Raw genomic sequence first — 20,225 nt, forward strand, 5'->3', positions numbered from 1 at the left:
GTGACTCGTTGCAATAGTTATCGATCGTGTAAAATTTATATGAATATATGAATGTGTTTTTTGTTAATTATTTTAGTCTACAAATATGTCTTTAGTCAACCAATTTAATTCATAAAATTATTAACGAAAGAAATATTTTAAATGCATTTTAATTTTGATACATCCAAAGAACGATAAAAGTAGTTCACAAGTTAAGGACAAAAAGATTTGGCCATCTGATGGCATGCATTGAGTATCATAGAGGCATGGTATGAATTGAATTGAATATTCACAAGGTGATCATTTATTTGTCTTGCTAATGTGATAGGGGTTTTGATTTGGAAAATAATAAATATGCCTACTTAACTATGAATTAAATATGAGATTTTGAAGATCTTGTCTTTAATGACAAATACAAGTAGGAGCTCAGCTCATATGACAGCAGAGCAAGACTAAATTTTTCGGTGTTTTTTATTTTCATAATATTAAAAAAATTGTACGGATAGGAATATCCCTTTGGTTTTGTAATTTTAAGATATTTGTTATTTAGTTCGATCTCTTTCATCAAAGAGCATATTATAGGAGAAAGAAAAACAAATTACGATTCTGTATATTGTGGCCATGATAGAGCCTGTAAAAATACAGAGGCATGAACCATTAGATAAAAGAGGAAACGCCCAAATCAATCATCTAATAGAAATGTAAGACATTAAATGAGTTATGTCCTTCGTGTGATTTCTAATCTAATAGAAATTATTGCAATTCATTCTTGGTATACTTTAGAGTATAGGTCCATTCTATTTCTAAAAAAATGGAGTTCCATTACTATATAATTTTATGTGTGTATAAGTGTTCTTCATTTCTTTTGAGAAATGAGAAGTATCTCAACTCCATCATTAGTTATATGTGTGCATTGTAGAACGTCAATAATATGATGTCGTTGAACTTGAATAGGACCATTTTTTTTTCTGAAGGAGTCTTTTCTTGACGTAAAAGAGAAGGTTATCATTTTTTTTCTTTCAAATATCATTTATTTATAAATACGAAAAAAAATATCATTTTTAAAACGGTGTACATAATGTGATTAATCCTTCATTTGTTTATGATCATGCTACCGTTCTTTCGTTGCTTGTAAGCAACAAACGAGTTTTTCAAAATATTCCGATTTCAATGTTATATAAGTGGCAGCCATACATTTCATGTACCCAATTTGACACAATTGGAGAATTATTTCAAACCTTTACTGCGGAGCTAGTAAGCACCTGCAATTTCTCAAAGATCCAACTGATGAAAATTTGTGATCAAATAAAAAATAGCAAAGTAAATTACTCTCATCTTGAACAACCGACAATGAATTGATTGTTAATGTTGTTAAACTCGAGTTTGCCCTTTAAAAGCATTATAGTTTTTATCTTTTTTTTTTTAAGGAAGAAAGCACTATAGTTTGTGACACACTATTGCCTAGGCGTAGATGCAGATATTTAGAAAGGAATCATGTTTATTCATATAAAGAAAAATTAAGGTAATTAAAAAAAACATTTGGTTTGAACAATCACATGTAGTCACGGGGTACAAGCTAATTTAGATTAAGCTTTCTGAAAGACACTCGTGATTTTGCTTATCTTCATCACCAATTTTGGTTACTTGTTATTGATGGCATTAATTATTTTAGGTCATTCTTTTAATTAATTAATACCTTTATCAAGTTAGTATTTTGTTGTCAAAATATTACAGTGGGCATAAATTCTAAAGTAAAATGATATACAAAATCAACAAGGCCTAGCATAACCGGTAATATCGACATTGTTAGGTTCGATATCTTTCGTGGTGCTCGGACCCAAACCCGGGATTTTCCACTTTGCGTGTGAGTTTATAGTGGTGTTTGCCACCACCAAAAACTTCCCCGCAGTAACAGTTGTCAAAGAATGGCAAATTCTACAAGTGCATGGTCCTACAACAGACTTTGAAGTTTAAATTTATTTATTCCTTTGGTTTTTCAATTGATTTAACTCTAAATTTACAACTGGGAGACGACACCACCATTGTCATAGTAGAATAGAGTTGGCTATGATAAAATTAAGAGAAACAAATGCACTATTGACACTGATAAAGATATGTAACTCATTTTTTAAGCTATAAATGTTTCAAATTTATCAATCTTTCTGTCATTAACTTAAAACTCACATAACATTGGCCACAATAGCAAGAGAATCAGACCTTATTGGTTTGTACATGCTGTCGGATTCTTGATAATGTTTGCCACATGTTGAGCCACCCATGATGAACCAGCCTCAGTGCAATAGAAACCACAGGTGTAGTTTTCTCCCGCAACCTGCTACTTGGAACCTGCTTTGAAATCTCTGGCCAGAATAAACTATATATTATGCTACAATAATCATTCTATGCCATAGTAAATGAGGAAGAAAAAAAAAACTTGAGAACAAACAGATTATTAGGGAAGCTTATCAAAGAAACAGAAGCACCGTGATCATGGCTAGTTGTCTTAATTACAAAAGTATTTACCCCACTCTTTCTACAACTAAGGTGGTTTTCACTTTTTACGACGGGGAGACAAGCGCTACAATGTCATAGAATGCAGTTGGCATCTGGTAGTGTGTGTCGCATCTGTATAGTTGCTCATGTTTGAGTAGTTAGTAGATCTACCTAACTTTTTGTTTGGAAACTTGGTATCTGGCCCAAGGAACGACTACTCCGGGGGGGACCAATCCCATCGTCCACTACCGAAGGGACCAATTGAAGCCTAACACAGGAATTGTCGCCACCTAGGAAATTCGAACATGAAACCTAGAGAGGAGCACACTCCTAGGTCCCAAGCCTTCTACCTAACTTTGTTAGTTGTTACAGTCCTGTTGAAATTCAATTAATTAGAGCATTAAGCAAACTACTTGTATCTCTATAAGGAGGTGTTTGAGTAAACAACTTAATCCAGCGTTTTTCAATAAGCACTTATATTAGAATTCAACCTAAGTTAGGTAGATCTACATAGATTTTGTATAAGTCATTTTTACAAACGAATAGAACATGAGGGTAGTCTCTGCATAGATTTTGTATAAGTTGTATTCTATAAGTTAACTAAGGAGCTTATGAAAATAACTGGAAACAACCTATAAGCCTATCTTTAGCTATCTGCAAAAGTTCTTTTAAACACTTACAAAGTGCTTATAAGTCACAAGATAAGTCTATACACACTCTTCCAAACACCCCCTAAATATTGATTCGGTATTCATCTGGATTGGTTTTTCTCATTCAAATAAAACCACATAATTACTTCATTAACTTTTCTCGAACATTCTCTTCATTTCAAAAACCCTACAGATCTAATAGCTTTGATTGTTTTATAAATGTAATAGGCACAACATAGTGGATAATATGAAAATTATAACTGGTGATTGAAAAATCAAAAACTGTATTTGTGATAAATTATATGTACTTATATAGTATAGAAAATTATGAAATTATAATGTTCTACCATGTAGGTTTTTCAATCAACAATGTACTTATACATTTCACCCTTCGAAATTCATCACTTTCTTAGGAAAAAGATAGGTAGACACCCTTTTTTATACACCTAGCATGTACACCCCATGTTTCAGGGGTATTTTAGTAATTTCATCTCTTTTTTCAATGTATTTGCCACATATCACAAATGTGTGTGGGTGTATGCCACCTAAGGTGGTTCATGTCTAAGCTCTAATTCTTAAAGGAGTCAAATTCTGATTTTTACCACTACATTAGGAAATGAGCACTACAAAGTCATTGAATACTCTTAGCAGGAAATGAGCACTACAAAGTCATTGAATACTCTTAGCGATGATAAGCATGAAGAAAACAAATGCATTAGTAGCATTGATAAAGAAATTCAAGTAAGCTTTTTTGAGCTATCATTATGAAATTTATCAAATATTCAATCCTTTTAACTTGGAAACTCACATACAAACCAATAGCCAAAGAGCCAGACCTCATTGGTTTGTACATGCAATCTGATTCTTAATTAAGTTTGCCACATGCTGAGCCACCCATAATGAACCAGCCTCAGTGCAACAGAAACCATGGGTGTGGTTTTCTCGTTCAATGGATAAAGCAATACCCGGAACCTGGTTTGATATCTGTGACCAGAATAAACTAAGAGTTATGCTGTGATAATCATTCAATACTTCATAAACAACGAAGAAGACTTGAGAACAAACAGAAATTACTAGAGAAACTTATGAAAGAAAAGAAGCACTACATTTGTGGTAAGCATTTCAATCAATGGTTGCCTTTATTACAAAAACTATTTACCCCGCTCTTTTCCCATAATTTACTGTTAACACATCTTATATCACTGCAAAAACTTACTAAAAAAAAAATTAAAAACAATCCCTTCCTGGAAGTACAAATATTTTACTGGAAAGTTTTGACTCTAACTAGCTGCCTAGTTTACTCAGAAAACATGAAAGGTGATGCAGAGTACACTGGAAGACTCTGATATCCAACTTTGGACAGCTGGTTGACTGGGGCAATTTCTTTTCAGTTTCATTTATGCTAAACAACAGTTCATTGGTTTTTCCAAATTATAAGAGCCCAATTACTTTGAAGCAACAAAGAGAATGGTAAAAAGAAGGTGCTCCAGGTATCGTAGATGTATATATTATTTAGTACCATGTTTTTTATAATCAACGTATTGCAACTTTACATGCACCTGTTATGTAATAGTATATTTTTGGCTTAAACGTACTTTTGGCCCCCTAAGTTTGCACTAGTTGCGATATTGGCCCCCTGTTAAAAAAAAACCACATTCCAACCCCCTAAGTTTCCCCCTTTTGCAACTTTCAATTTTGATCATTCAAAACAAGTGGGCAGTTTTGTTGAGCAAGTTTCAGATTCATAGGGTAAATAATATGGCTTGCGACTGATTTCTTGATCTTTTACTGTCTTGAATGGTTGATTTTGAATGATCAAAATTGAAAGTTGCAAAAGGGGGAAACTTAGGGGGCTGGGATGTGTTTTTTTTTTTAATAGGGGGTCAAAATCGCAACTGGTGCAAAGTTAGGGGGCCAAAAGTGTGTTTAAGCCTATATTTTTAATTTTACTGATTGAACTGAAAACAGAGAAAATCAATTAAACTTTCTTGTTTTGTGTATAATTGAAGGTCCACAGCTTATGGTAGGGAAATATAAGAAGAGGAAGGGGAAGATCAGAATCATCAGATCATAGTTCTTGTAAAGATCTCAACACAGACCAAAACTTCAGCTTAATGGTATGGACAGTTGTAAGCTTGCATATTGTAAGCAAAATCTACAACTATAAAACTTTCTATTAAAAAAAGAAGATAAGGTTCTTCTTGCTTCAAGTCGAAAATAGGTACTTACTTTTTCACTGTTAATATTTAGACTTTAGAGAGAAAACTTCTGCAAATTTTGATACAAAAAAATATTTCCTCAATGATAAAAAGGAGGCTCAACTTTAATCATTTTGTTGGATCATTTTGGGACCATAAATTATCATCAAGACTATGGTACAAACTCAAGCATGTAATTATCCTATACACACAAACACACACTGAAAAGGAGCCACTCCTGGTCCCGGACTACGCTTGTGGCACAAATCTTCCTTGAGAAGATGCAAAAGCTTTCAAGATAATAATAACAGTAACCAAAATACACAATAACATACCTCTTCAAGCAATTGAAGCGGGCCCCAATGATCACCAACACCAAATAAAAATGCACATTGATCCTTCCTTTCTCTTAAAAATGTCCAATCTGGTGCCTCCGCTAACTAACATAGTAAGCACATGACATGACTATCAATGCAGTTGATATTTTCTAATATAAGCACTACTAAATTTGTGTTCAAACTTCAAAATAAGATTTGTATACTTGATCTCTCAGAATACAAGAAAGTTGAGTAGAGACTCCCCCATTCTCATAAAATTACTACACTCCAATATGGAGAAATCCAAAAAATTGTTTAAAAACTATCTTGCTCCTCTAGGTGACAGAGGACAGCTGAAAGTACATGCTAGATATCAGCAAAACAAAACAGCTATGATTGTTTATTAATGGAGGAGGGGGTTAATTATTTAGGGGGGAAAATGTTACATGCAAAATGTAAAAGAAAAATATACTAAATGGTAAAAATAAAAGGTATATTGATAGAAAGGAAGTAATTTACCTTTTTAAACTCAGACATGGCCATATAGAGAACGTTTCGCATGGTATGGTACTGTTAAGTTATCAAAGTTAGAGAAAATCAATACAAAAAAGATGCAAATGTAACCCCACCGTGAATAAATATAATCAGTATCATAAAATAAATGTAGATGTTTTATTAATATTCCCATTTCCAAATATAACTATATAAGAAAAAGGATCAATAATAAAAAAAGGGTAAACCACAACTCCCTTTGTTCAAAAACTTCGGTCGTTTAAGCGTTTTCATTCTGTTTCAAAACTTTGAGGTTTTTTAGAAATCCAAGTTGCCTTCCAAATATACCCCTAAATAGGATTAACATCATTTTCTTTTTACAAGATTATTTATGAGATATTTAGAATTTGAAAAAAAGGGGGGGGGAGGGGTATTTTGGTACTTGTACATATGAATTAAGTAATTACTTAATCTATGTGCAAATATTTTAAACGACCACAGTTTTGGAATAAAGGGAGTAATTTACATGTTTAATGTGACCTAACATTGAAACCCTTCTTCATTCAACAGTAAAGCTAACCTGTGACAAGTGAGAGCATGCAGCCTCAACTGCATTGGCGGACCATGACTTCCCGAGAGATTTTCCGACAATAAACCTCAAAGCCTTGACTGGTAAAAATCCTAATGATGCTGTTAGGTAGCTGAGAGCAGCAGCTACAAATTGGTATCTGAAATCCCATTAACCGTTTCAAAAAACATCTAGGATTTTTAAATTAAAAGCATCATAAAAATTAGTTTTGATGATAAGTTGATAACTGTATTTCCGTAAGAGATAGATAATTATAATTACCAATTTTTAATGCGAAATGTATTTTCAGATTAAAGTATAAAAATTGTGTAAATTGAATCTCATCAGGTATGAAAGTCTGAATCAAATCAGAAATGTGATGTCTAAACTCATAACATCACTACTAGTTCATGTCATATCTAAGAAAGAAGGCAATATCAAAGGGGTTTGACTTTGAGGGGCAAATGTCAGACTTACTGTGCAATTTTTGCAATAATTAACTGTGTTGTTGAGTGTGGGTTTAGTGTCAAAAACGGATAAAGTCCAACACAATAATTCACCTGCAGAGTCCAGGAGAAATGCAAGCAAACAGTTCACAAAGATCAGAAATTATGGAGGGTGGAATGATGCGTTCATGCTTAATTAAATATGCAGAATTCGGGTCACCTTCTCTAGAGTCTTCTTGAACATTTCAATAGATATGTACGAACCTATAGAGTGCCCAACCTGGTAAGAAAACTCTAAAATTAGTTATCAAAACTTCATTTGAATAAAAGTTATTAAACTTCTCTGTATGCAGAACAATTTTTTGCATAAAACAAGTTTTACTTGAAGAATATAATTAAACCTTCATGTTAAAGAGTTGCTGGTTTCTCATTCCAATAGATATTTATGTTGTGAAAACATAGATGACATTAAGACAACCGCTTTCAAATAGTTTAGCGAAGAACCAGACTCGTTTAGTTCATTTTTTCCAACATTGTTCTCTTTTAAAGAATAAAAGGATGTTAGCTGACACATGCAATTAAGTTTTGAACTCGGTATTTCTAGCGACATCCTTCATTCCTTATACTCAAAGGGGAAAGGAGATTGATCAGATTGCAGCAAATTGGTGTTATAGTTCATACAACTCTACAAATCAGAATAACACTGGAGAAAACAATTGGAGGTGTTGATGTAAAAGAACCCACCAGTATTATAGGAATCTCGATATTTTGCAGTTCTTCTTTGATAAAATCAATCTACAAAAACACAGAAAAGAAGACTACTGTTACACATCAATACAATGTTAAAAGTATATTTATCTAAGTCAAGAATGGAGAAAAATGGCAAGTATATAAGTATCCCAGTTAAACCAGAAAACAAATACAGGAATGCAGTATTTGGTCCAGCCGATGATATGCGAATATCAAAATATCGAGCATACTTTATGATCAATCTGATCTTGTAAAGAGAACAACCGTCCATGCTCCCAATCCTAACAACAAAACACTGTATAAGAAACACACGAATGCCACTGACATTTGAAACAGAACAAAATGCGCGTACCTTTCTTGAGTGAGAGACTTGGCCAATAGCTGATAAGTGACAAATAAACATGAATAGTAAGCATATACTAGTTAATCAGAGTTCCACATTATAAGTAACAACAAAAAAAGAACAACCTTTACTTGCCTGTGACAGATGCCGTTCCCCCAAGAAGTTCATACAGAAATTCCACAAAGTCCTTGTAGAATAAAATAACACCTGCAGTAACAAAAGACACTGAATGTCACATTGGTTATCAGTATGTTAAAATACATGTGAGTTGTATTTCGATTCGATACAAAACTAAACCCAATCAATACGAATCTTTAATGTATAGCTATTTTAATTGAATACAAATCTCATTCTGGATTCTGATTTATTATGATGAATCTTGATTCAGTATCTCGGTTCACTAGCATGGATCTCGATTCATTCTAATGAATCACCACATTCTAATGGATCACCACCTAAACTTAGTGTAACCAACCACTTTTCTTTTATCGTTTAATTTATGACTCAAATCTTCAATAATTTTGAGGTTCATGTATAATATATGAACTTTTAATTTTGTTTATGTCATTTAATTTTACTTAAAATGACATACTTTTATTAGTAATGTATCTGAATATTCATAATAAGATTCAATTCACATATTCGAAAATAAGTCTTGGAATCTCCAGTATAATCTCGCGGAGAACGAGAAACAAATAGAAGCCACACCTGGGTTTCCAGGAACAAAGAGAACATGCAAACTTGGAGCATCAGCTTGTATCTCCAGTATTTCAGATGTATAACTAAATAAAATTACAAAGTAATTCATAAATCATAAACTATAAAAACAATTAATAAAAAACATTGTTGTCAAATTCAAAGATAATATAACTATTACATACTTTGACAAACTGCATAATCGAAAATTAGCACGCTTTCTATCCTTGGAAAGCAAATTATTTTCTTCATTCATTTTCTCGTTCAAGCACTTTGCACTAAACCTTGTCCTAAAAAAAATGTGATAATAAAATATTTGTGTGGTAAATTAAATAAATCAAAGTATGAGACAAATGTTATAGATTAGATTAGGGATATTCTATGTTATTGCAAATGTAACAGATTCGAAATGAATTGGAAGGTACTAAGTACTAACTAACCTGGAAATGGAAGAAGGAAAAAGCGGAAGAGAGTGAGAGTGTTCTTGGTCGAGTAATCCAATATGCAAGACGTGGAAGCATTTCAGAGTTTAACATCTGGAATTCATAATTTCTATGCACTGCAACAAAAACGAATAAACATAAACAATTTATTTATTTCTTAATCTATCAACAAAAATATTATTTCTTTCTTTCATAAAAAAAAATAATAAAAAAAAAAATCTTGTCCCTAACAAGTTGGTAGCTACCAGGATAATTTGTGTATAGGTCGAGGTTCGAACTTCGGATTTCCTGCTTAAACGGGGTTAGTTTTAAGTTTATTATTAAATGAGTAAAACAAAAAAGAGTGAGTAGTCAATTGCGTTTAAAAGGTTAAATTATATCGGAGGTTTTTTAATTTATTTAATTATAATAAAATGGTTTTAGGTTTTTTTTCACATAACTTAAAGGTCGTAAGTGGTACGAAAAAAACTTAATACCAACATCTTATAATTCAATAACTTAAATGACCTAAAATGTAATTTAACCCCCCAAAATTGTAACTTAAGTAAAAAAAATCCTTCTGAATTTTGCAAAACTTCAAAATCCCTTTAAAATTGTCAAACGACGTTAGTCAATTATCCTCACCCGTCAATTTTAGTCGTTACACCCTATAACATGGCAGTTCACCATACATGTGGCACATCCATGTGGACTAAAGGTTATGTTACTTCGCATGGGTAATTGACCATTTATTTATTCACCTTCAGCCTCGAAATTAATTAATAGAGAACGAAATCGGCTTCCAAATCTCTGACATTTGTCCAACTTTTATTCAATGAAAGTTCATTAGCAAATTGTAGGTGAGAGATTCCCACCCCTTCTACCTATACGATTTTATAATCGGAAAGAAACCAACATCTACAGCAGAGTTTAACATTACATTCAACCCTTCAACGATTATCCAAAAAATAAATGGGGATAGAGGATCACCTAGACGTAACCTTCTTTACAAAGAAAATTCAATAGCGAGACTACAATTTGACAAAGAACCGATGGTGGTGCCCTACACACATATATTCCATTATCCACTTATGCGCAACATTGGAATATTCATTTTGCTCATTATCGCTTGCAAATAATTTAATCAAGTGAATCGTAAGTTTTTTCAAAATGCACTTTAAACAACAATAACTCCTTTAATTTGCGTGTCTCATCCACCACCTCCATAGCAATAAGAATCTCATCTACAATCTACCTCCCTTTTATAAAAGCTTATTGCGACTCATAAATGACACTCTCAATAGCCTTATGAAGTCTATCGGTCAACTCTTTAGCTAAAATATTGTACATGCACCCATGACCCAACTAAAAAAATGTATCTGAAATCCGATTAACTCTAAGATTCTCAATTTTTGTAATAAGTGTTAATAATAGTACAATTCAATCCTTTCACATGTTTCTGATATGTTGAATTCAGAGACAAACCTCATGACATCATATTTAATTGGATTAATATATGTTTACCCCCTGTAATTAGCGATTTTTGGTTTACCCCCTATAAAAAAAATTGTTTAGATTCTAACCCTGTAATTTGAATTTTTTTTGATTTTGGACCTTCATGACATCAAATTACAAAATTTAAGGTACTTTCGTCCCTTGTAATTTGAGAGAATTTCGATTTACCCTCTGTCATATCCTCGATATTTCATGTTACTCCCCTGCTATATCATTGATTTTGTACAATCAAAGTTCATGAAGGTCGAAAACCAAAAATCTTCAAATTACAGGGTTAGAATCCAAACAAATTTTTTTACAGGGGGTAAACCGGAATTCACTAATATTACAGGGGGTAAACATATATTAACCCTATATAATTTCAACCCAAAAATCCTTTATGAAACCAACATTAATTCCATTAAAACTTTTAAAACTGTCATACTCTCATACCGCATATTTAACCTCCTCTTCAGTGAACGGACGGTCTAATGAGTTCACCACTTTTTAAACTAGAGAGTTGTTTAAATGTAAAGTTTAATGAACGGTCTAATGAGTTCGTCACTTTTAAATCGGAAAATCGTTTAAATGTAAGTCGTCCAATTCAGGTTTGATCAAAGTTGGTGATTTGAATTGAATAGAAAAATGATTTAATACAATCGCTCTAACATTTGCCACCCTTCAAACTGAACACCATTGGCATTTGAAGTATTAAGGGCACTCGACCTTAAATTATTGGATACTCGAATGCTCAATTAAAGAACATAGTCCTCCTCATCCATTAACAAGTCTTATAATGTCACTCTTGTACAATTAAAATTGCTCCCTCGTCATCTTCACCACTTTAATTTTTTATTATGTTTTTCCAACAATGATTATCGGAAAACCATAAGTATAATAGACCACTTGTATATATTAATAATACTGACTTTCGTGGGAAAGTTTCGGGATTAGGGGAAGTTTACTCCTAAAATTTCCATGCATTATTATATACCATTCCACAACATAATTTTGTGTGAAAAGTTCGTGGAAGTTTTATCCTTCAATTCAGGTTGAAATCACTGGTCCAACTTTGATACTTATCTTGTGTTTACGATGACATCATGTTATGAATGAAACTTTTATTATCCCTATCCTTCACTTAAATATAATAACTCAACGAATCACACAATTTTGTTGCGTTTCGCCGCTACGATGGATATATGAAGGTAATTAAGTGATGACGAACACGTAATGATAAAAACCAGTAAACAGCTTTATTATACGACATATATAGTTGCTTAGTTGGCTCAACAACCCATCTCTTTATGAACAAGTCAATGCGCGTTATATCATCCTCTACACTAGCATTAACTAACTAATCTACCTTCCTAAAACAACACTCATCTAGTCTAAGTCTATTTCCTTTTTAATAAAGAAAGCCAATTCCATTTATTTTTACGTGTGTGGACATTTTCTTCATGTTAAAATAATATTATGAACAAGGAAAAAACTTGCTTTAACCTCTGATGATTAAGGTTCTTTTCCCTAAAAATTAGATGGTTAACACCAAAATATACACTTCATGGGTTTAATTGTAACCACTCATTTTTTAGACATTAGAATATGACACAGACATCGTATTTTAATGTCAATTTTGTATCAATGTATTTTATACGGTGTGTGTTTGTATACGTGTAAAAAAAATTGTCCAAATATCAGTGTCATAAAGGAAACGGTAGAAATTATTAACAAGCAAAACTGACAAGTATAATGTATACGAAATGGGGTTTAAATAGATCGGTGCGTGCATTAACTTGGAAACGGTGGTGATTCCATGATACGAACAGAAAGAATGAATATCCCCAAACCAAAACCCCAAGCAAGCAAGAGTGGCGTCTAAGATTAAAGAAAATCAAAGCGTACGTGGCAAGAAATCTTTCTCTCTCTCTCTCTCTCCCCCTTTTGATTTTTTTATCTATTTTATCATTTCAATTGAGAAAAGTAAAACAAAATTCCTTTTCCTTTATATATATATACTCGGACTCGATGGAAGTTAGTTATTATTCCTCCTCTGATCTGACTTATCATTTTTTCATTCTCTTCAGGCCTTCTTCCATCCATATAGAATAATACAAGACTATTAAACCCTTTTTCCAAATCAAAAGTTTCAAACTCTCATTTGAACTTGTCAATTTTCTTCAACAGTTAAGCGGTTTCAGTTTCGGACTCTGTCAAACGCGTGTGGGACTAAACAGGTAAATGCTTAACATCTTTATACTATTTATTTCATGCTGTGTTTCGGAATTTTGATGAATTTTTGTTGTTGGTGCTGTTTTAAGGTTTCAAAATGTTAGGGGATTTCATTACTCGATGTCTTATGTAAGTATATAACTACTTTTTCCATTTCTTCTTGTTTCCATTTTCTTATTCTTCTCTACATAATGTTGTTGTTAATTAATGTATAATTATAATCTAACACTTTTGTTTCATTTTGAATTTCAGATTGCTTCTCGGATATGCATATCCTGGATTTGAATGCTACAAAACCGTTGAGAGAAACAAAGTTGAAATGGATGAACTTCGTTTCTGGTGTCAATACTGGTATAATCATCATTCACCTTCTTCTTCTTCTTCTTCTTCTTCTTCTACATCTTCATTGAAAATACAGTTCTGAAATTGTCTGTTTGTGTGATTGTTTTGATATAATTAGTGCACTAAACAAATTTACATGATAAAATTGCACTGAAATTGTTGTGGATGGTGACAAACATGATTACAGAGAATGTTTAAAGTAGAAAGAAATAGGTAAAGAGCTTTACTAATGATTTAGTATAAGTCTTTTGAGTTTGTTCCAAGAAACGGATCTGCTTTTTAAATGGCTATATCGAGGTCAATAACTTAAAAAGCGGTTCAATCATTGAACAGAACCATGTGCACCTTTATCAGAAGCATGTTTGGTAGTAGTATACATAATTATATGCTATGATAATGTTGTCTGGCATGTGCAAATGGAGTTAATAATCATGGTTTGATTTGATTTATGTGTTTGTTCATCATTAATTTAATTTGCAGGATCATTGTAGCTTTTTTCACAGTACTGGAAAAGTTTGCAGATGTAGTTATTGGATGGTGAGTGCTTGAGTTTTTAGTCATTTGTATATTGTTGAATTTTCATTAATAAGATTTGTACAAAAAATTAATGCTGGAACTTTTTCAAGGTTGCCCATGTATGGAGAATTGAAGCTTGCCCTGTTCATATACATGTGGTATCCCAAAACTAAGGTAAGAAGAACATATCATGTTTAAGACAATGACTATTAGGCAACTTTAACATATTCTCTTTTTCTCAACACTTTTTTTTGTGTGTTTAATTTCTTTTCCATTTACCAAGGAAAGTGAAAGTTGTGTCTATTCTTCAGTTAGATAATGAGATAAATGTTGCTTGATGCAGGGGACAGGATATGTGTATAATAAAGTGTTGAGACCATATGTATCTAAGAATGAAATTGACTTTGACAAGAAGTTTCAAGAGTGGAGAGTTAGAGGATGGGATTTGGCAATTTTTTACTGGCAAAATTGCACTGAGTTGGGGCAAACTGCATTTTTTCAAGTTATTGATCACTTGGCTGCTCAATCCAAGAGATTATCAGGCAAATCCTCCAAGAAGGTGAGTTGCAGCAACCTCTAACCTTCTCTAAATTGACTAATGAAGCGAAGTCTCCTATGAGATTAAGTGTGTCACCGTGTCAACACTCCAGACACATGGTGTTCGACACCGACACATATATTTAGATTCAATTACTTAATTTTTTAAATTTTTTAAATTTTTTAAATTTTTTACCGGCGTCGACGACGACCTGACGTGACCGGTTCGTAGCTAAGTTATCATTGTTAGTAAACAAATTTGCATGTTGCAAGTTAAATGTTTCCAAATGGCCAAGTCTCAATTGTCTGATAACAGACTACAAAAACACACAGTAGTTGCCAAACAAAACATATTGAATCAGGTCACAATCACAGAACAGGCATAGTATATTACATACATTTGACCATCAATTTTAAATCATTGCTTGCTTGTCATTTTTTAATGTTTAAATCGTTGTTACCAGTACTGTTACTAAGGATAACATTATTTTGCAGAAAAAAGATGGGATGAATCCTGTTCCTAGTGCCCCACCATTGCCTGAAATACGATCAGCATTGTTTGAACTCCACCAAAATGATTTCGTGGGCCGAAAGAAGAAGTAAGGAACCTCCAAAGTCCAACTAAGTTGAACTAACCCACATCAATACAGTGATACAGCCTAATCTGGAAGCCTATTAAGTCCACTTCGTGTTGAAGTGTAACATTTTTGTACATACTCAAATCAAGCCCAGCAATGGAAGAAGAAGAAAAAAAAAAAAAACATTGACCATTTGACCATTGCTGATGCTTTCTTGTAAATAGCAACATTAACATTGTGTTTCTGAAGATTGATTGATTTATTTTGTTTTTGTTCATTTCCATTGTGAATTGTGATCAAATGACTATTCTTTTATTAGATTTCACTCTGAATTTGAGGCATAATAACAATTGCGAACCATATGCAAAAACTATACAAACTCTATGCAAAGGGAAATAGAAAATGAAAATTGAGAAACATAGGGTATATGTTCTTCAATATTGAAATTTTAAGTCAATCTAAGAAAAAGCAAAGGATTACAAAATAAGCGTCCACTACTCCATTCCATTATGAAGGATAGTGTTATGTTCTTACTTGGCCACGGAAAGTATGGAGTATCTGATAAAAAATTCGGGTAAAACCCGAAACCATGGAGATGAAACAATCCGTAAGGTGGTTGGCGGAGGAGAGACGGTGCCAAAAGCGGCGGAGGAAATTAGGAGCAGAGGAGTTCCCGACGGAAGAACACATGGGCTGGAGATAAGACCTGGCAGCTTGCTTGACAAGACGGTTGCGGATTGAGATCTCATAGCCGGAGTTCATGGTGGCAGAGGAAGCGGTCGGAGAGTTGACGGCGTGAGGAGAAGGAAGCATGTCTCTGAGTGATGTGTATGAAGTGAAAGAAGAAGGAGATTTGAGTAGAAGAAGCTCTAAATCCAAGCTTGATGTGCGTATTGGTGGCTTTGTTGGTGTTATCGCCGATATGGAGTTATGGCGGCGGAGGGGTGAATTGACGGCGGCGGCGGCAGTGGTGGAATCAGCCATGTTTAACGGCGGTATCGAGAAACACGTGATTTGGAGGACTGAATGAAACAAAAAATGAGGAAAATAAGACACGGTGATAAATACTGCACTATCAAAATAAAAATATTTAAATAAATATAAAATATTGATGCTGTCTATGTCAATTGTTTGAATTATTTTTTATGTTTTTATTTTTGTCTTTATCTTTTTTTCCATAATAATTCAGATTCTCCTCTCCGCTCCAAGTTGAATAACCAATTCTAAAATAAGGTGTATTAATTAAATTCGGATTCTCAATCACGTGTTTGGCGATTTTGATTGGTTTGTGATTCGTCACGGATTATTATTTTTCCTACTATAGCTTGTTTCCATTAAAGCTTATTCCAAATCACTTCATCTATTTTTCCTAATAAGAAAATTATAAAGTTTGTACCCAAAAAAGAAGAAGAAAAAGAATAATTTAGTCAAAAAAAAGAAAAAGAAAATTCATAAATAAATCAAATAAACAATTTTACCAAATTAATCTTACTAAAAAAATCTAAAAGAATCTTATTAAAAATTTTGTGTGTTATGTTATCACTAGCGAAAAGACGGCCACTCATGTGTCATCTTTCCGCTCTTTTTATTGCGCTAGCATTTGAAAATTATGAACGGTGTTTTTTTATGAAACTTAAATTTTGATTAAAAGTAAAAAATATAAATGTTTTTTGCTTTCAAATTATAACAAATCAAACTAACCATAATTATCTATTTCAATTAAATCAACACTATAACAAAAATATATAATCTAAATTCTTATTTTTTTTTTAATGCCATCAATAACAATCTTTATTTTAGAAAAAGTTTTTGTTTAAGAGTGGGTATAATTGGAATAATGAAAAAGTAAGCATAAATACGCTAATCTAGTTTGTTACACTTTTATTTTAATATTTAAAATTATTCTTATCTATTTGTTACATGTGTTATTTATATCGAGAATTGAAGGTATATATATTGAGAATTGAGGGTATTTTCTGGAAAGATAAAAAGTCAGCACAAAAGAGTTGAAGATGTTGTTTTCTTTATATACGTATAGATAATGAAAAGTTGATTTTTTTTTTTTTAAATGGATTGGAAATAAGTCGAGTTGAATCAAACTTCCCTCAACTCGAATCCATTAGATAGGAAGATTCAATAGAAATTTATTTAGCTCGAAACTCTACCTGAGTTTGATACAAACTTCTTGTTTAACTCGCATTCATTTCGTTTAAAGCTCACAAACAACTCGATTCAACTTGTTAGATTTTACTCAAATCATATAATTTAAATGTGTTTTTTTTTCTTCAAAAACAAGTCAAAATTTTGAGATTTTAGACCTTTTAATTTCTTCTTAAAAAGGAAAAATTGAATTAAAATAAAGGAAAATAATTTAACATAATTTTTGAAATATTTAATTAATTATCAGTGGTTGAGGTAGACAGTTTTATAAAGAAAAAAACTTTTAAAGTTTAAGTGTATAATTTTAAAGTTTAAGTGTATAATTTTAAAAATAAAGTTTAATTGTACAATTTTAAACTTTTATAAGCCGGATACCAAATATTAAGGCCCCGTTTGAATAAACAGCTTATATATATGCTTATAACATTAGAGCTTACATCATAAGCTCTTATATTTGATAAGCTATTTATGTTTGGATATGTACACTAAAAAGTACTTACATAAATTGAAGTGTTTCGATGTGACATTACATAAGCAATTATCGAAATTTTAAATATTTTTAATTTAACAAAAAAATCAAAGAATCGAACCACAATTATCAAGATTTTTTTTGATAAAATTAACCAAGATGTAAAAAACAATATTATAATATATTAATTATAATTATATATATAGTATAATCAATATTCGTCCTTAAAAAAAATATCAATATTCATATAAGACAAAATTAACATTCGAGGTGTAAATAAATAGTCTAAACATCATTATACACAAGTATAATAATATATTATAAGCTTTCTTTTAAAAAAAAGTATAATAATATAAATATAAACTTGAGAAATTATGATCGTAAATTTACCATATATATAGATATTAATGTACAGTTTGTTACCAAAAAAAGACAAGTTAAGTTTATTTTTTTTATCCAGTTTCATTTTATTACGTAACAAAAAAATAATAAAAATCATCCTCTTGTTGTAATTTTTAAACTGCTTGTATCGTTTTAAATATTCTTTTCGGTACATCTTGTGCTGAGGGGGCTGCTTTAGCAGTGTTAATATAATCCATTTTTGTTTGTTCAAAAAAAATAAAAATCATCCTTAAGAAAAATTTTTAGTTACGTGTGTTACTTTAGTAAGATAAGTATATAGCAATTTTGTTACTCATGCACAACCAAAGATAACTAACATTATAATTAAAATATATGTTTTTTTTTTTCTAAAAACAAAAAAATAAAATAAAAATATATGTTTTGAAAAAGTGGATCCAGAGAGAATCGAAGGAGGTTACATAAATTCATAAGCTCCTTGTTAAGCTGGAGGGTAAGCTAAAAATTTAGGCTTATTAAAATATGGCATAAGCAGCTTATGAAACTATGATAAGCTATTTTTATTTATTTACCCAAACACCTTTAAAAAGACTTATGGGAGTAGATAAGCCCACATAAGCTCAAAATAAGCCAATCCAAAAGGGGCCTTAAATAATTAAATAAATGTCTTAATTGCACTTTTGACCTCATTATTTTATCAAATTTATGAAAATAGTCTCTTTTTAAAAATAAAAAAAAAAATTGTATTTTATGGTCCCTCTATCAAATTAAAAGTTGCAATTTTAATCCTAAATCCCCATATTTCTCCTAAAAATGGTGATTTTTGCCGAGAAAAAAAATGATTCATTGCTCCAATGTTGAATCTAAAGAGAAATATCACTTTTGAAACTAGAATTCACCATTTTTGGAGCCAAAAGTACCCTTTTGTCCGAAAAAAAAAAAAAGGGTTATAGCCCAAAATATCAACAAATGTGAAAATAGAGGGATCAAAAATTATCTCACAATCGAACACTGAATTATTAAAAATGCTGATTTTAATAATTGTTCTTTTTAAATATGATGTTTGTTATGCGACGAACAAAATATATGGATAATGAGTCACTCTACGTCTATTTTTAATTAAATTATATAAAATAGTGATTTTTGAATGTATTCATGATGGACTTACTTGATCCCTCAAAATAAAAAAAATGATGGACTTACTTGTGATGCCTCTAACTTTTTTTTATCCATTTTAGGTGATTTTTGGCGTCACTTTTTTTTCGTAACAAAGCTATATTGTTGAGTTTACTGAATATGCAAGCAAATTATTTTTGTTCGCCATTTACCAAGGGTGACTTTCCTCAACAATTATTGTTTTTTATTCTGCATCCTCTATCTCGATGATATGTTATGTTGTTTTGCAAAGGTGCAAAGGTGCATTTTCCAACATTAAGGTACTCTCATACTTCTTTGAAAGCTATGCTCAAATTTAAGACTAACACATTAAACTTAAAAAATCTACAATCTTTGTTGGATCAATTTCTCATTCGAGACTGTCTATGATAGCTAATTCACTTGGCTTCAATACTGGATTCCTACCTTTCGTATACACGGGGTACCTATCTTCAAGGGAAATCCAAAGTCGTTTACTTTTAGTCAGTAGTAGACAAAATCAAGGTGAAGCTTGCTTCATGGAAGGCCTCACTACTTACTTTGTAGGTAGACTGAAACTTCTCAAAAGTGTTATGCAAAGCATGGTTATCCACTCAATCACAATTTACTCTTGGTCGATAAGCCTCATTAAGGAACTTGAGAGGTACATGAAAAATTTCTTGTTGTTGTTGATGATGATAAGAAAATTGCAAAAAGGTACATATTATTAAAAAAAACATAAAAACTGGGGGATATAAAACCTGATCCAGTGAATTCAAGTGCATGAATTCTAACGTAAAATACAATAAAAAACAGCAGCACGTCCGATTAAACCCTAGTCAATTCTAACAAACGATGTTTGCGAGCACCAACCGGGTCTATAAGTTGGCGAATGAGGCTTTCACGTCGGAAGAACACCAAATTGAACAACTACACTACGACGAGAACAAGAGAGAGCCGCCATAGTTCTCCACCGGATACAAACAACGTCTGTCGTAGGAAAACAGAGCCGCCATTGAAAGAACCGACAAAAGAGGACGATATGGATG

The 20,225-nt window shown here is 31.9% G+C and overlaps 3 protein-coding genes across 6 annotated transcripts; 1 reads left to right on the forward strand and 2 right to left on the reverse strand.

Annotated features, from left to right (window-relative positions):
* Positions 1-1,948: 1,948 nt before the first annotated feature.
* Positions 1,949-9,526, reverse strand: LOC25499453 (lipid droplet-associated hydrolase). Of its 4 annotated transcripts, none has more exons than XM_013594720.3 (14): positions 9,373-9,526; positions 9,118-9,222; positions 8,945-9,018; positions 8,372-8,443; positions 8,246-8,274; positions 8,124-8,174; positions 7,888-7,938; positions 7,364-7,423; positions 7,175-7,257; positions 6,710-6,857; positions 6,157-6,207; positions 5,656-5,760; positions 3,959-4,106; positions 1,949-2,339 (listed from the first exon to the last, which is right to left on the reverse strand). In XM_013594720.3, exons 2-13 carry the CDS (start codon positions 9,186-9,188, stop codon positions 3,960-3,962), a joined length of 942 nt encoding a protein of 313 aa, XP_013450174.1. In that variant the 5' UTR covers positions 9,189-9,222; positions 9,373-9,526; the 3' UTR covers positions 1,949-2,339; position 3,959. The 4 variants fall into 4 exon arrangements, with proteins under 4 accessions (XP_013450174.1, XP_039683705.1, XP_024626967.1 ...); XM_039827771.1 differs by having other exon boundaries at positions 2,077-2,353; XM_024771199.2 differs by having other exon boundaries at positions 2,077-2,339; positions 3,931-4,106.
* Positions 9,527-12,543: 3,017 nt separating this feature from the next.
* On the forward strand, positions 12,544-15,315 carry LOC25499454 (putative HVA22-like protein g). The gene is made up of 8 exons (XM_013594725.3): positions 12,544-12,749; positions 12,936-13,085; positions 13,170-13,209; positions 13,333-13,431; positions 13,903-13,959; positions 14,049-14,112; positions 14,282-14,497; positions 14,971-15,315. The coding sequence occupies exons 3-8, from the start codon at positions 13,178-13,180 to the stop codon at positions 15,076-15,078; spliced, it is 576 nt and encodes a 191-aa protein (XP_013450179.1). The 5' UTR covers positions 12,544-12,749; positions 12,936-13,085; positions 13,170-13,177; the 3' UTR covers positions 15,079-15,315.
* Positions 15,316-15,449: 134 nt separating this feature from the next.
* Positions 15,450-16,129, reverse strand: LOC25499455 (uncharacterized). The gene has a single exon (XM_013594726.3). It carries the CDS (start codon positions 16,035-16,037, stop codon positions 15,576-15,578), a length of 462 nt encoding a protein of 153 aa, XP_013450180.1. The 5' UTR covers positions 16,038-16,129; the 3' UTR covers positions 15,450-15,575.
* Between the last annotated feature and the right edge of the window lie 4,096 nt (positions 16,130-20,225).

This window comes from Medicago truncatula, chromosome 7 (genome assembly GCF_003473485.1).
Source record: "Medicago truncatula cultivar Jemalong A17 chromosome 7, MtrunA17r5.0-ANR, whole genome shotgun sequence".
Classification (NCBI taxonomy): domain Eukaryota; kingdom Viridiplantae; phylum Streptophyta; class Magnoliopsida; order Fabales; family Fabaceae; genus Medicago; species Medicago truncatula.